The sequence below is a fragment of the Equus caballus genome, chromosome 15 (assembly GCF_041296265.1).
Source record: "Equus caballus isolate H_3958 breed thoroughbred chromosome 15, TB-T2T, whole genome shotgun sequence".
Lineage (NCBI taxonomy): Eukaryota > Metazoa > Chordata > Mammalia > Perissodactyla > Equidae > Equus > Equus caballus.
In genome coordinates, this window is record NC_091698.1 from 90290121 (window position 1) to 90302826 (window position 12706).

Genomic DNA, 12706 nt, shown 5'->3' on the forward strand with positions numbered 1-12706 from the left:
GGAAGGGAAGAAAGGAGCAGGTGGGCACCTGGAGAAGGGTCTGCACACGGGAAGGAGGGGGGGTGTTAGCAGCTCTGTGAGAGGTGAGCTTTGGGCTAACAAACTCTCTCCTTGACCAAACTTTAGGCCCCTCTGAGCCCTCTTCACCAGGCCTTGACCTTGACACCCCACGTCCCCCATTAGTTTAGAGAGAATCCCCACCCCAGATACCTGATCAAGTTCGTCACCCCCTGACTTTGACGTCTAGGCCCTGGCCTGTCTTCAGCAAGAATCCCCCCAGCCTCGCTGTCCCTCTGGTATTTCCCCTCACTGCGTCCCACCCTGCCCCTTGGCTCTCCACCCCACTTGTCTTCGCTGTATTCAGAGCTGGCAATAGTCTCAGATACAGTCTTCCTTACCGTTTTAACAAGAGTCAGAATATCATCTCTTTAGCAGGGGAGAGGAAAGACGGCTTTTTCAGCTTTTGTTGGGAAGGACCGGTTAGCCCCTACAAAGGGGTCTCGTTGCTCTTGTTTGCTGGATTATATGTTACCTCACTTGGCCCTCCTAACATCTCTCCGAGCATCCCTGGGGCCGTCCCTGGCTGCACTGCTTCCCCAACACTCTCTCCAAGACAGCGGGACCAACTAATGCATTGTGTGAACCGGGGCGCTCCGGGCACTCCTAAGAGTCAAACGTGCGCAGTCACTAAGAAGGCCGGGGCAGCAGGCACAAGCCAAGACTTCCGGTCACCGCCACGAACGCCTCCCTTCCTTGCGCGCCTCCCGGCCGCCCAGTCGGCCCAGGACACGCGGCCGGGAGCGCGGGGACCCGGGTGCGGGTGAGCGGGGCTGCAGCTCAGCCCGCTCCGCCCTCCAGAGGCGCCGAGTCCGCGCACCGTCCCCACCTCCTTGAGTTCCAGAAAAGCCTGGAAATCCACGGCCGCCTCTGGGCCGAGCCCAGTGGCCACTAGGGGGCGGGCCGTGCGCGCGGGGCGGGGACGCGGCGACGCCGGCGCCTGCGGGTCCCGTGACCGCGCGCCCCGCCCGGAGCCGCCGCCGTCATGCCGTCCCCGGCGGTGCTCGTCACCTCCAGGTGAGCCAGACCCCCCGCGCCCCGCGCCGCGGCTCCGGCGACGAGAAGTCCGGGTGCGCGCAAGGCGCCCGAGGCGGAGGAGCAGGCGGAGGCGGCTGGCCTCCCGGGCGCGCCGGTTTCCCTGGACCCAGCCCCTCCACCGCCCTGCACGGGGGGGGGGGGGGGGGGGCAGCATCGAGTGTCCCCGTTTTACAGATGGGGAAACTGAGGCCCCTAGAGGGTAACGAACTCACCCAAGACCCAGTGGAAAGCCTGGACTGGCCGGTCCTGCGCAGGCCAGCAGAGAGGGGACTCTCCTCTCCCCTTCCCTGCCGACCTGCGTTCATTTCTTTTGACCCCCCCAAAAATATACATCCTTTCGGTACTCGACGTGTGCCAAGCCCAGTGGTCGGCACTGGGGACCGGGGTGAATCAGACAAGGCCTGGCCCTGCAGGGGCAGATGGGGATGAACCAATGCAGACCTGCCCTGCCGGGGACAGATGCCGGAGGGGACAGGTTGCCATGGGAACACAGGGCAGAGGTGTAACCCTGGCTTCTGGGAGGGTGTCAGTGAGGCCATGTGCTGTAGGAAGAGTGGGTGTGAGCCAGGTGAAGGGGAGCAGAGAGGTGGCAGCTGCTCCAGGAGGTGGCTCAGAAGTGCAGGTTATAGCTAAGGCCTGGGAGGCAGAGGCTGCAGGGTGGGCCCCACTGATCCAGGCCTGGAGGGCCCAGTGCAGGATGGTTCCTGGAAAGGCTGGGATGGACATGGTTTTACTCCTTTCCCCCTTTTTAGTATCTGTAAAGTGACCCAGTGCAAGAATTTTCTTACACTCTACTCATCCCCCCTACACAGAATCTTGGGCTTAGACCCCAATTTATTACATAAACGACTGTCTTACCCAGCCCAACTGTGATTTTTCCAGCTGTAATCTGAACTCCCCTGTGACTTCAGGTCTAGAAAAATATGATTCTTTAAGTAAACTCTGATGTCAGACCCTGCTTGATCTCCTCGGCTTGACACAGTGAGGCTGCAGGTCATATCTTCATTGGCAGAAGAGGTTTCCCTACTGCCACATAAGTCACTTCCTCTCGCTGAGCCTCGGTTTCCTTTTCTGCAAAAAGGAGGTTTGAGATTGGAGCAGGGCCAGCAGCACACAGCTCTCCCAGCCACACGCAGACCCGTGAGGGGGTCGCTTTGGTGCTGGGTGCGTGGGAAGGTGCATGGCTTCCCTGACTGCTCCAGCCTGGGCAGGGCTTGTTCACAGACGGCAGTGGTGCTCGCTCCTTCTTGCTGGCGGGCACCACCAAACCTGAGGAGCCGTCTGCAGGGTAAGTCCAACAACCATAGACCGGCCTCCATGCAGGCTCTTCTCAGTCGGGCCCCAACTCAGCTTCCCAGCCCAGCCTCCCCTCTCATCACCAGGTACATTCAGGCAGAAGTCCTCCAGCAGATCTGTATCGGGGGCCTACTGTGTCCAGTGTATGTCCAGGTTCTGGATACAGCAATGAGCCAAACCAAGTCCCTCTTGTGGAGCGTTAGTGGGGACAGGTGGACAGTAGGTAAATATATGGTGTGTCAGCGATGACAGATAGTATGAAGGAAAATAAAACGGCAGAGGAGATAGAGTGACAGGAGGAGCGAGTGCTGTTTTATGTGATGTGGTCCAAGAGCATCATTCTGATAGAGTGGAACTTGGGCAGATCCCTGACAAGCTCCCTGAGGGAGAGAGCCATGAATGAGAACTCTTGAGAAAGAGTGTACCAGGCAGAGGACAGCAGGAACCAATGTCCTGGGGCAAGAGGGTGTTGAGCATCAGCAAGGAGGCCCGCATGGCTGGAGTGGAGTGAGCGGGGAGAGTGTTGGGTGACGTGGTGAAGAGCTGTGGGCTTGGGAGCAGGGGACAGGACGAGCCTCACAGGCCATGGTAAGGCGTTGGATTTCCTTCTCAGAGCCATGGGACCGGCCTTAGATTTCATGAAGGTCCTTTGTTGCTGTGTTGAGCAGGCTGTAGGGAGCAGGTGCAGCAAAGAGACCATCTACGAGGCTCTTGCAGTCATCCACGTGCGGGCTGAGGGGGGCTTGGACCGGAGGGGTGGTGGTGGAGGGAGGAGCAATGTTTGGGTCCTGGGTTTGTTTGGAAGATGAGCTTTCAGGGCTTGCTGATGATGAGATGTGGGATGTGAGAACAAGAAAGAGGAGTCAAGACTGATTGCAAGGCTTTTGTCCCGAGTTCCTGAGAGAGGGAGGCTGCAGAGTTCCGAGATGGGGAGACTGTGAAGGGAGCGGGTGTGGGGCTGGTGGGAGTCAGCATCGGTCTAGACGTTCATTTTAAGCTTCTTGTGGACAGCCACGTGGAGAGCTTAGGTAGACAGCTGGGAGAAGGAGCGTGGCCTTGAGGGGGGTCCAGACTAGAGATAGGACTTTGGGGACCACTGGCCCATAAATGGTATTTAAAGCTTTGGATGCAGATGAGGTCACCTGGATAGGGACACAGCGAGAGAAAAGGTCTAAGGAGGGTGTCTGGGGGGGGACGGGGGGACCCTCCAGGGAAGCTGAGCGGGAGTGGCCAGGGAGGGCACAAAACCCAGAGAGAGGGGGCTTGCTGGAAGCCATGAAGACAGAGCCCCAGGGAGCAGAGAGTGACTTCCAAGTGTCACTGACGTAAGAAGAGAAGCGAGAAGTAACCTTTGGCTTTGACAGTGTGGAGGTCGCCGATGACCTGGGCACGAGGAGCTTCAGTTGTGTGTTGAGGACAAAGATTGGTTGGAACAGATTCAAGATCAAACAGGAGGAGAGGAACCAGAGATGGTCAGTATAGGCCACTGTCTTGAGTTTTGCTGGAAAGGAGAGCAGAGAAATGGAGCAGTAGCTGAAGGGACAGTCAGGCCGAAGGGCAGCCATTGTAAGAAGTGAGGATGATCAGTAAGGAGGGGAACTGATGATGCCGCAAAAAGGGGAGACTTGCAGAAGCACTGTCCTTGAGTAGGTGAGAGGGGTTGCCCTTAGGTAGGAGCCAACCAGTGTGTCCCCAGTGGTGGGGGGAGGGGGTGGGGAGAGCAGATGCAGGCTGATTGCGGATGTGATGGGGAAGCTTGGGAAGTCCTCCGATGGCTTCCCTTTTCTCAGGGAAATAGAATGCAGGGTCCTCAGGGATGAACACGTGTTAGGGTTTTACTGACAGAGGCCACTTAGATGCCATGTCTTGCTACTCAGCAGGTGGTCCTGGGAGCTGGTTAGAAATGCAGACTCTCCGCCGGCCCAGTGGCATAGTGGTTAAGTTTACATGTTCCACTTCAGTGGCCCCAGTTTGCAGGTTCAGATCCTGGGCGCGGACATATACTCAGCAAGCCATGCTGTGGCGGTAGCCCACATACGAAATAGAGGAAGATTGGCAAAGATGTTAGCTCAGAGTGAGTCTTCCTCACAAAAAAAAGAAAGAAAGAAATACAGACTCTCAGGCTCTTGCCAGACCGGGTGAATCTGAATCTGCGTATTGACAAGATCCCAGGCCCCTTGGATGCACTTTCCAGCTTGGGAAGTTTGGTCTAGGACAGAGGTGGGCAAACTGTACCCGTGGGCCAAATCCTGCCACCACTTGCTTTTATAAATCAGGTTTACTATGGCCCATGGCTGCTTTCCACAATGGCCAAGTTGAGCAGTCGACAGAGGCTGTGTGGCCTGCAAAGCCTAGAATATTTACTGTGTTTCTGGCCCTTTACAGGAAAAGTTTGCCTAGGGCGTAGAGGAGCGGGAAAAATGAGTGGATTAGGCTCAGGTACATCAGAGTCACCTGGAGGACTTGTCAAAAGGAAGATTGTGGGTCCCACCCAAGGGCTTCTGACTCAGTGGCCCGAATTTGCCTTGCTGACAAGTGCCCAGGGAGCACACTTTGGGAACCCCCCATCTAGACCAAGGGAGGGGAGCCAGGTCTCTGCTGCAGCTTGAGGGTTGTAGGTTGTGGCCACAAACTTCAGGTGGGACCTGGCGGTGTGTCCTGGTCACGTGCACTGCTGGCGTGGGAGCAAAGGAGGTGGAGAACTGGAGAACTCAGGAGAGAGGGCGGGGAGCGGGGGCCTGAGGCAGTGGTTCCAGCAATGGAATGGGGCGTCTCAGCTGCAGACGTGTGACAGGACAGGGAGGGACAGGAAAGGTGGTGGCATCATGGCTTGCAGGTCCTGGGGTGGTCAAAGGACTGTCAGAGGTGGGATACTGAGAGGGAGAGAGCGAGCTGCGCCCACAGGAGCTGCTGGTCAGCAGGGAAGTCAGGGGTCCCCCCATCTGCTTTCCTCTGTGGAGAGGCCCCTCCCCCTCCGGCTCTGGGGGGGCACCCCCTTCTATGCTTAGTTGTCGTAACGATCCTAATTCCTGCCTCCTTCCTTCCTCATGCCCTGGAAGAGACTGCTTGGGCTCTGGGGCGACTGCCCTGGAGGGAGTGCACCCTGGCTCCACCTCTGACCCCCGAGGCCATGGGCAGGTGACTCCCTTTTTGTACCTATTTCCCTGTCTGTAAATGAGTCTAAGTAGTAGTGTCCCTCTGTAGGACTGCAGGAGGCGGGAGTGACTCAGACAGGTAAGGTCCTCAGAACAGGCTGCAGTGCTGCCAGCTGCTCACACGCTCACCTTTGACCTTTAGTCTGGTTTTGCTCTCCCAAACTCAGCAGCACTCCTGTGCACCGCCAGAAGCAGCACGGTCTGTACTCAGGGAACGGCCAGGAACGCTCATTTGGTTACTGGCGAAAGGAACGGAAGGCTGATGTGTTTGGTGTGTTTTCCATCTTGCAAGGGCACATTTGGGCTCATATCACACCTTCCTGGAGGCAGGTTTGCGCGGGCCTTCCTGAGAGATGCATGCTTATCGTAGCATTCTGTGTACTGTCTGGAAGCGTTCGGTGTGCAGAGGTTTGTATGGTCAGTGGATGTGTATACACACTTCATATGAAGGCATATACCCCAGTTGGTGACAGTGGCATCACATTGGTGACTGTCACATGCCTAGTGTGGAGACGGGAGGAATCTGTGTGGAAGAAGTTCTGAGGGACAAGGTGTCTTCGATGGATTGGGACATTAGTCCAGAGAGAGAAGGGGCCTTGCCACAGGCACAGTTTTAGCCCCGGAAGCACCACCCCCCGCCCTGGGCATCCCCTTTCTTCTGTTCTGAAAGCCCTGCCCAGCACAGGGTAGGTCTCGGCCTTGACGATGCCATTTCCTGTCATAAGTGTTCGTGTGCACGGGTCTGCATTGCCCCTTACCCAGGATACATTTAACCTTTTTTCTCCCTTCCGAGAAAATGCTTCATCCCTTGTTTGCATACAGTTCGGCACGTTTGTGTTGTGTTACAGACTCTTGAACACCTATAACGTCTTGTGGAGTGTCTTCTCTAAGCCTCACACAGTGGCCTTCTCATGCCTTTCGGGGCCCGGGGCTGGTGGGGGCCTCACATCCAGTGCCTTCCCGCTTCCCCAAGCCAGGTGGGCGCTGTAGTAGCTCTGCCGCCCTCTGCCTGGCTGAAGAGATGAGTCTGCCTCTCCAGATTCCTGGTGGGGTTTCGTTCCTGCGTTGTGCACGCACAGCCGGGGAGCCCCCAGGATGCCATCCCCTCCAATCCTGCGGGAGCTCATGCCAAGTCTGTGTAAGACACCTAGCTGTGCGTGATGCTCCGTGACCCTCATCATCTCTGCTCTCACCTGTTTTCTTGCTGGGAGCGACACTTCGTCTGGCAGCAACCCAAAGGCAGGGCCCAGGCCTGTGGCCTGGGAAGCCAGGCTTGATGAGGGGTAAGTGGGTGGCTTGGAGCAGTGACCACTGAGGAGTGCCAGTGGAGCAGCCTTGCACCCAGGCCTGCCGAGCTGTCCCAAGGTCCTGCCTGCGTTTCCCTTGAGAAGCCTGCTGACTTGGACCTGAGCTTCCTTTGCCTTCTCTCCCTTTGGCAGGCGAGTTCAGAATGTCCACACAGGCCTCGACCTGACGGTGCCCCAGCACCAGGAGGTGCGGGGCAAGATGATGTCGGGCCACGTGGAGTACCAGATCCTGGTGGTGACCCGGCTCGCTGCGTTCAAGTCGGCCAAGCACAAGCCCGAGGATGTCGTCCAGTTCTTGGTGAGCTGGGGGCTCTGCCAGGATGCTCCAGAGGGTGTGCAGGGCCCAGGGGTCCAGGTGGGCAGTCACACCTGCCACCAGCGGGCGGGTGGCATCAGGGAGCGGACACTTCTCTAGCCAACACTGTCTCAGGGCCTGGACATGTCGAGCGGTAAGGACACAAGAATGAATCAAATTCCTACACTCCATGGGGAGACAGACGTAAAGAGACAGATGCAGGTATGACAGGAGCACATGGGCTGAGGGAGTGTGGAGAAGGGGCACCTAACCCAGCCCAGGGAAAGGGTCCCAGAAGGCTGCTCGGAAGAGGTGAGGGCCGAGCTGTGGTTTAACAAGCAGGTGGATTTAAGCAGCAGCAGAAGGGTGTCCCAGGCAGAGGGTATAGCCCAAGCAAATGCACAGAGGCTGGAAACAGGGTGTTGTGTGGGGACCTGTGAGAGTCGAGTATCGTCCTGGGTGAAGCAGGAGAAGATGAGGTGATGGTGGGCGGAACCAGGGCACGGAGGGCATGCAGCCAGCCTGACTTCTCCCGCAGCCAAGGAGGAGTTTCAAGCGGGGAGTGATGTGGTCCTCTTTGCCCCTCTCTGGCTGGTCTGGTGGGAGAGTGGAGCTGAATTGGAAGGAACGGGGCAGGGGGTAGGGAGCCCAGTCACGAGGGAATATGGCAGTCCCCCTGTGAGGGCTGGGAGCAGGCCAGCCGTCATTCATATGGAAGGAAGGGAGAGACTTGAAACTATTTCCAAGGTGTGCTAACTGATCATTTCCACCAACTGAAGGAGCACCAGCGGGGGCAGGTCTAGCGGGGACATGTCGGGTGTGAAGTGTCTGCTCAATGGATCCAGGAGGACGGATACATGCAGCTGGAGTGTGGGACGGGGGTCGGGCATAAGGGGCAGATTCGGGAGGCCTCAGCTGGGGGGTGATGTTGAAAGTCTGGGAGTGGATGAAGTTGCCCAGAGAATGGATGTGGAAGGTGGCGGGAGGGGCTGAGGAGGAAACCCCGGGATCACCAGCAGCTCAGGGACAGTCACAGAGAAGCAGGAGCCTCCGACGAGGCCGAGGGAAGAGAAGAGGGTGTCGTGGAGTCCCGGGAGCTGAGGGAGGAGAGAGTTTTTAAATGAAGGTAAAATGAGCAGGAGTCCCATGGTAGACAGGCACGCGTCGCTTAACACCTGGGATACGTTCTGAGACATGTGTTGTTAGGCAATTCCATCGTTGTGTGAACATCAGAGAGTATGCTTACACAAACCTAGATGGTATACACCATACACCTAGGCTGTATGCTAGTAATCTTATGAGACCACCATCATATATGTGGTCTGTCATTCACCAAAACGTCGTTCTGTGGTGCATGACTGTATCTGAGGTCAGTGTCCCTGGACGTGAGGGAGAGGCAGCATTCTGGGAGCCCTGAGGAGCACCCAGGCCCGTTTACTCAGTCCTGTTCAAAGGCCTGGCTTTACACGTGAGGGTGTGCGTGAGGACATCTTTAACACCTCCACGTGTTACATAGTGCCGCTTTTTCCTGACTGATGACACCCGTACCCTGTGGAGAGTGTGTGCATGCACAGCTGCCCATGCGTGCAGGTACTTCTCACACATTTTAAACCCCCTGTGAGGGCAAAGGAGAGCACATCTACTCCCCATTAGATCTGAAATCTCTTTGAAGTTTCATGATTTCGCTTAAAAAATTTTGCGTTCTACTCCTCAAAAGGATATAGATGTTTTAATATAAAAATGAATTGAATTTCTAACCAGAGAGTAAAACCAGCCCCCGGAAGGGGCACTGTATTTGCTTGTGGTTTAGCAGACACCACGTGCACTGACTTAGAGCAGAGGGACGCGAGGTGGGCTTGGGGCCCACGAGGCACCAACTGAGCAGGGGCTCCCACCCCTGCCTCAGGGCCTCTCCCTTGGCCTCCTCTCCTTGCTGCTGCGTAGGTAGCTACCTGAGAAGACCTTGTTTGGAACACTAATGAGCATGGGCCTTAGATGGGGGCACTCCTCTGACTTGAAACTCCCCACACTCGGTGCCCTGGAGACATCGGCTCCCAGAACCCCAGTCCTGATGAGTCTGTGGGACCGGCCTGTGTAGAGCAGTCAGGCCAGCAGAGGGCGCTCAGCCCCCAGGGTCAGGGCCTCCAGGATTGGGCTCAATCCCTGCCTGGCTAGAGTCACCGGTTCTCAGGACCGCTGGGACTTGGAGCCTGTGTCACTTTTGTGAAAGGATCCTCTTACCTTTCCGTGGGGCTGTTCTCAGGAAGGCTCTGGAGCCAGCCACTGTGTTGACAACTGCAGGCTTAGTTCTCTGACCTAATGACTCTCCTTGGGGTGGGGGGTTCTGCAGTCCCCCAGTGCCCCAGCCACCTGCTGGCGTCTGCAGCCCTACAGGCTGGGGGTTCTGGTGATAATGCTGGTTAGCCAGGGCTGCATGCTCCAACACAGCTGTGCAGTGGGATTGCCAGGTCTCCCAAGTCTCAGTGTATCCAGACTCCCCACAGCCCATCAGCCATGACAGCATTTTAGTGGTGTGCTGTGGGCGCAGTCCTGGCCGGGGAGTGGAAGTGGGAATATCCATGTCTTCACACTCAGTGCTCTCACAGAGGAGCTGGGCAGACAGGCCCAGCATATAGGAGAACACAGAGGAGTCCAAGACAAGGGTGGACGCCAGGCTGTTGGTGTGGTGTGTGACACAGAGCAGGTAACTCTTCTCTGAGTGCACGTATTGGGTTGTACAGACCTCGGCAATGACACCACTGGCTGTGCTGTGTTTGGCTGCTCGCTCCACGCGAGACCTGCAGCCTCCTGGGGTAAACACAGAGTAACCACAGCAAGAGCTTGAGAAGTGAGGAGTGAACCCTTGGCTGCAGTAGGGGTTCTAGGCAGGGGCCGAGAGGAGGCCCTGCAGGACACTGAATGCTGCCCAAGGTGACTTAGATGGCCCAGGACCACCTTCTAACAGCCAGCAGGAGCCCTGGCCTGCTTCCCTAAGGTCCCAGTACATGCCCGGGTCCTGGCTGACAACAGGGCTGAGAAGGAAACCAAATTTGCAATATCTGGGTCTTCACCACCTGAGCACTGTGAGGACCGTCCCTGCTGGTCGTCAGAGCTGCTGCTAATTCATGGGAGAACGATCCAGAGATCTGTGCTGAGAAAAGGTGACTTGTGTTATTGCAGGAAGATGACCTAATAGCCAGCCGGACCATAAGGTCACCCCACTAATGCGCTGAAAGCCCAGAAAGGAGGTGGCAGCCATGGTCACCTGCAGGCCAGGCAGGGTCCCTGTATCAGATGTGGCAACCTGTGACAGTGCCCAGATCCACCATGACTGCATCTTCCCTTTGGGCCACTGAGCCTTTTGTAATTGAGCCTGGCATTGACCAGGGAGTGGAGGAATGGGCCTGAGGCAGGAGCTGGGCGGAGGGGCAGGAGGGAGGCCCACCTGGTGCAAACTTCCTGGGGCAGCCAGCCCTCTGGGACCTCTGGTTGGGCTGGGAGAGGAGCGCTCTCCGCTCTCGCTCTTCACTCGGGAAACCGCGTGCTCCTCTCATTCCAGGTCTCCAAAAAGTACAGCGAGATCGAAGAGTTTTACCAGAAACTGAGCAGCCGTTATCCAGCGGCCAGCCTGCCCCCACTCCCCAGGAAGGTCCTCTTCGTCGGGGAGTCTGACATCCAGGAAAGGAGAGCTGTGTTCGACGAGATTCTGCGCCACGTCTCAAAGGATGCCGAGCTGGCCAGCAGCCCAGAGCTGCTAGAATTCTTAGGTACGTGAGGCTCTGTCCCAAATCCCTGAGGTCTCCCTGGCCTAGGACTAGGCATCGCTGCCCTGGCTTGGCTGGAGTGGCTCCACAGCTGCCTCCTACAGCCCATGGCTTCGACCAGGCTGTTGAGGCAAGTGGGCCTGACCTCCATCCTTGGGCGGGGTGGTGGGCAGAAGGACACTGGGGCCCAGCCCTCAAGGACTGACCACCTGGGTGCCAGACGGGGCTCACACAGGGACCTTCTCCATAGTCTGACCCCACCCGTGTCCCTCCTGGTCAGCCCCATCCCCAGAGCTCCCCCGACCCATACACACACACACACCCCTCCTCACCTTCTGCCAGCCAGGCCTGGGGACCTGCAATATCCAGAGAAGGCTGGGCCCCCACAGCCAGGCTGGTGACCTGGCCCCTGGGGACACCTCCCTCAGCTTGCACCCTCAGCAGAGATGCTTGTGGGTGTAGCTCCAGGCAGAGGCTGAGCCCACGGTGATCCAGAACCACCTTCCCCCACCCAGTTATGGGGTCTTGAATCCTTGCAGTTCCTGTCCCAGCCTCCTCCATTCTCTTTATAGACTGACAGGTGGTTGTGAGATTTCAGCAAGCCAACACATGTAAAGTGCTGAGAACACAGCCTGCCTCAGAGGAAGTGCTGTAGAAACGATGGCTAACATTTTACCCCCAACGCGGCCCCCTACACTCAGAACACCCCAGGTGGGTCCCATTCTTGCACGAACGCCCCAAGGCAGATAAAGGACTTGCATACCCTCGGGTGGGAACAGGTCCCATCGTGAGCTGCTGGACCCCCACCTCTGACCTTCTCCCCTCTTTGGACCTCTCCATTTGACTCTTTTCCCAACTACTGTGGATCTCCTATTTCCACGAGACAGATGGGAAATTTTCAAAAGAAAATTAGCAAACAGTAAACCAATTTTTTAAAAAAATGAGGGGTGGGAATAAAAGCAAAACCAGTGAATGCAGAGGCCATGACTGGGTGAGGCTGCAGAGCCCAGGCTGCTTCTGTCCTTGTCCACGCCCCCAGCGTGGGCCCCGGATCTCTGCTGCCCCCTCTTTGCCTCTCTCGGGGGGCTGCATTGACTGTGATAAGAGGGCTCCAGCGCATGTGCAGCTGGGAAAAACTCCCGACCTCCTAGTCCCCTCTGTTGTGGAGAAGCAGGATAGAGTGGTCCAACTTTCCTAGTCTCTCTGTGCCTCAGTTTCCTGAGCTGTAAAACAGAGGTACAAATCTCTCTCACATGAGGTCTTTGCAATATTTAAATGAATCTATACCTGTAAAATGCTTATTACATGATGTTTATTACACAAAATTGAAGGTTCATGACATTTTGAATGGTATTTTCACATTTGTCCTAATAAAGTAAAAAGCAGACTATAACATAATGTAACACAATCATTTGCCACTTAGTTTTACATATTACCTCAGTGTATATGTCACATCCTATGTGCCAGGCACTAAGTTCTTTACCTAAGGGTGGTATTTTTAACAAGTGACCACTGTCTAAGGTATACGCTGAGTAACTGTTTGGATAGAGATGAACAAGTAGTCTAAACCCGTGCTTCTCAGACCATCCGTGGGGAAGGACCAGTTTTGTGTCTCAGTCTGTCACAGACAGATAATTTCATGAATACAAAATCCCATGCTTGGATGTCATGACAGTGCCAAGCTGCTGTGGAAATTTCTAGATGTTTGCTCTCCCTTTCTGCACTTACCTCATCATGGACACCTGTCTGCGGACCATGTGTTGTGAACCACTGATATAAGCTGTTGTGTAATGG

At 56.3% G+C, this 12706-nt stretch overlaps 1 protein-coding gene across 1 annotated transcript in view; it reads left to right on the plus strand.

Annotated features, from left to right (window-relative positions):
• Nucleotides 1-915: 915 nt before the first annotated feature.
• The window catches only part of HS1BP3 (HCLS1 binding protein 3), a 33704-nt gene continuing 21913 nt past the window's right edge, over nucleotides 916-12706 (plus strand). Inside the window, exons 1-3 of the mRNA XM_023619451.2 lie at nucleotides 916-1074; nucleotides 6986-7151; nucleotides 10708-10915. Of these exons, the coding sequence (XP_023475219.1) occupies nucleotides 1043-1074; nucleotides 6986-7151; nucleotides 10708-10915 (406 nt within the window). The 5' untranslated portion in view covers nucleotides 916-1042. The remainder of the gene's footprint in view (nucleotides 1075-6985; nucleotides 7152-10707; nucleotides 10916-12706) is intronic.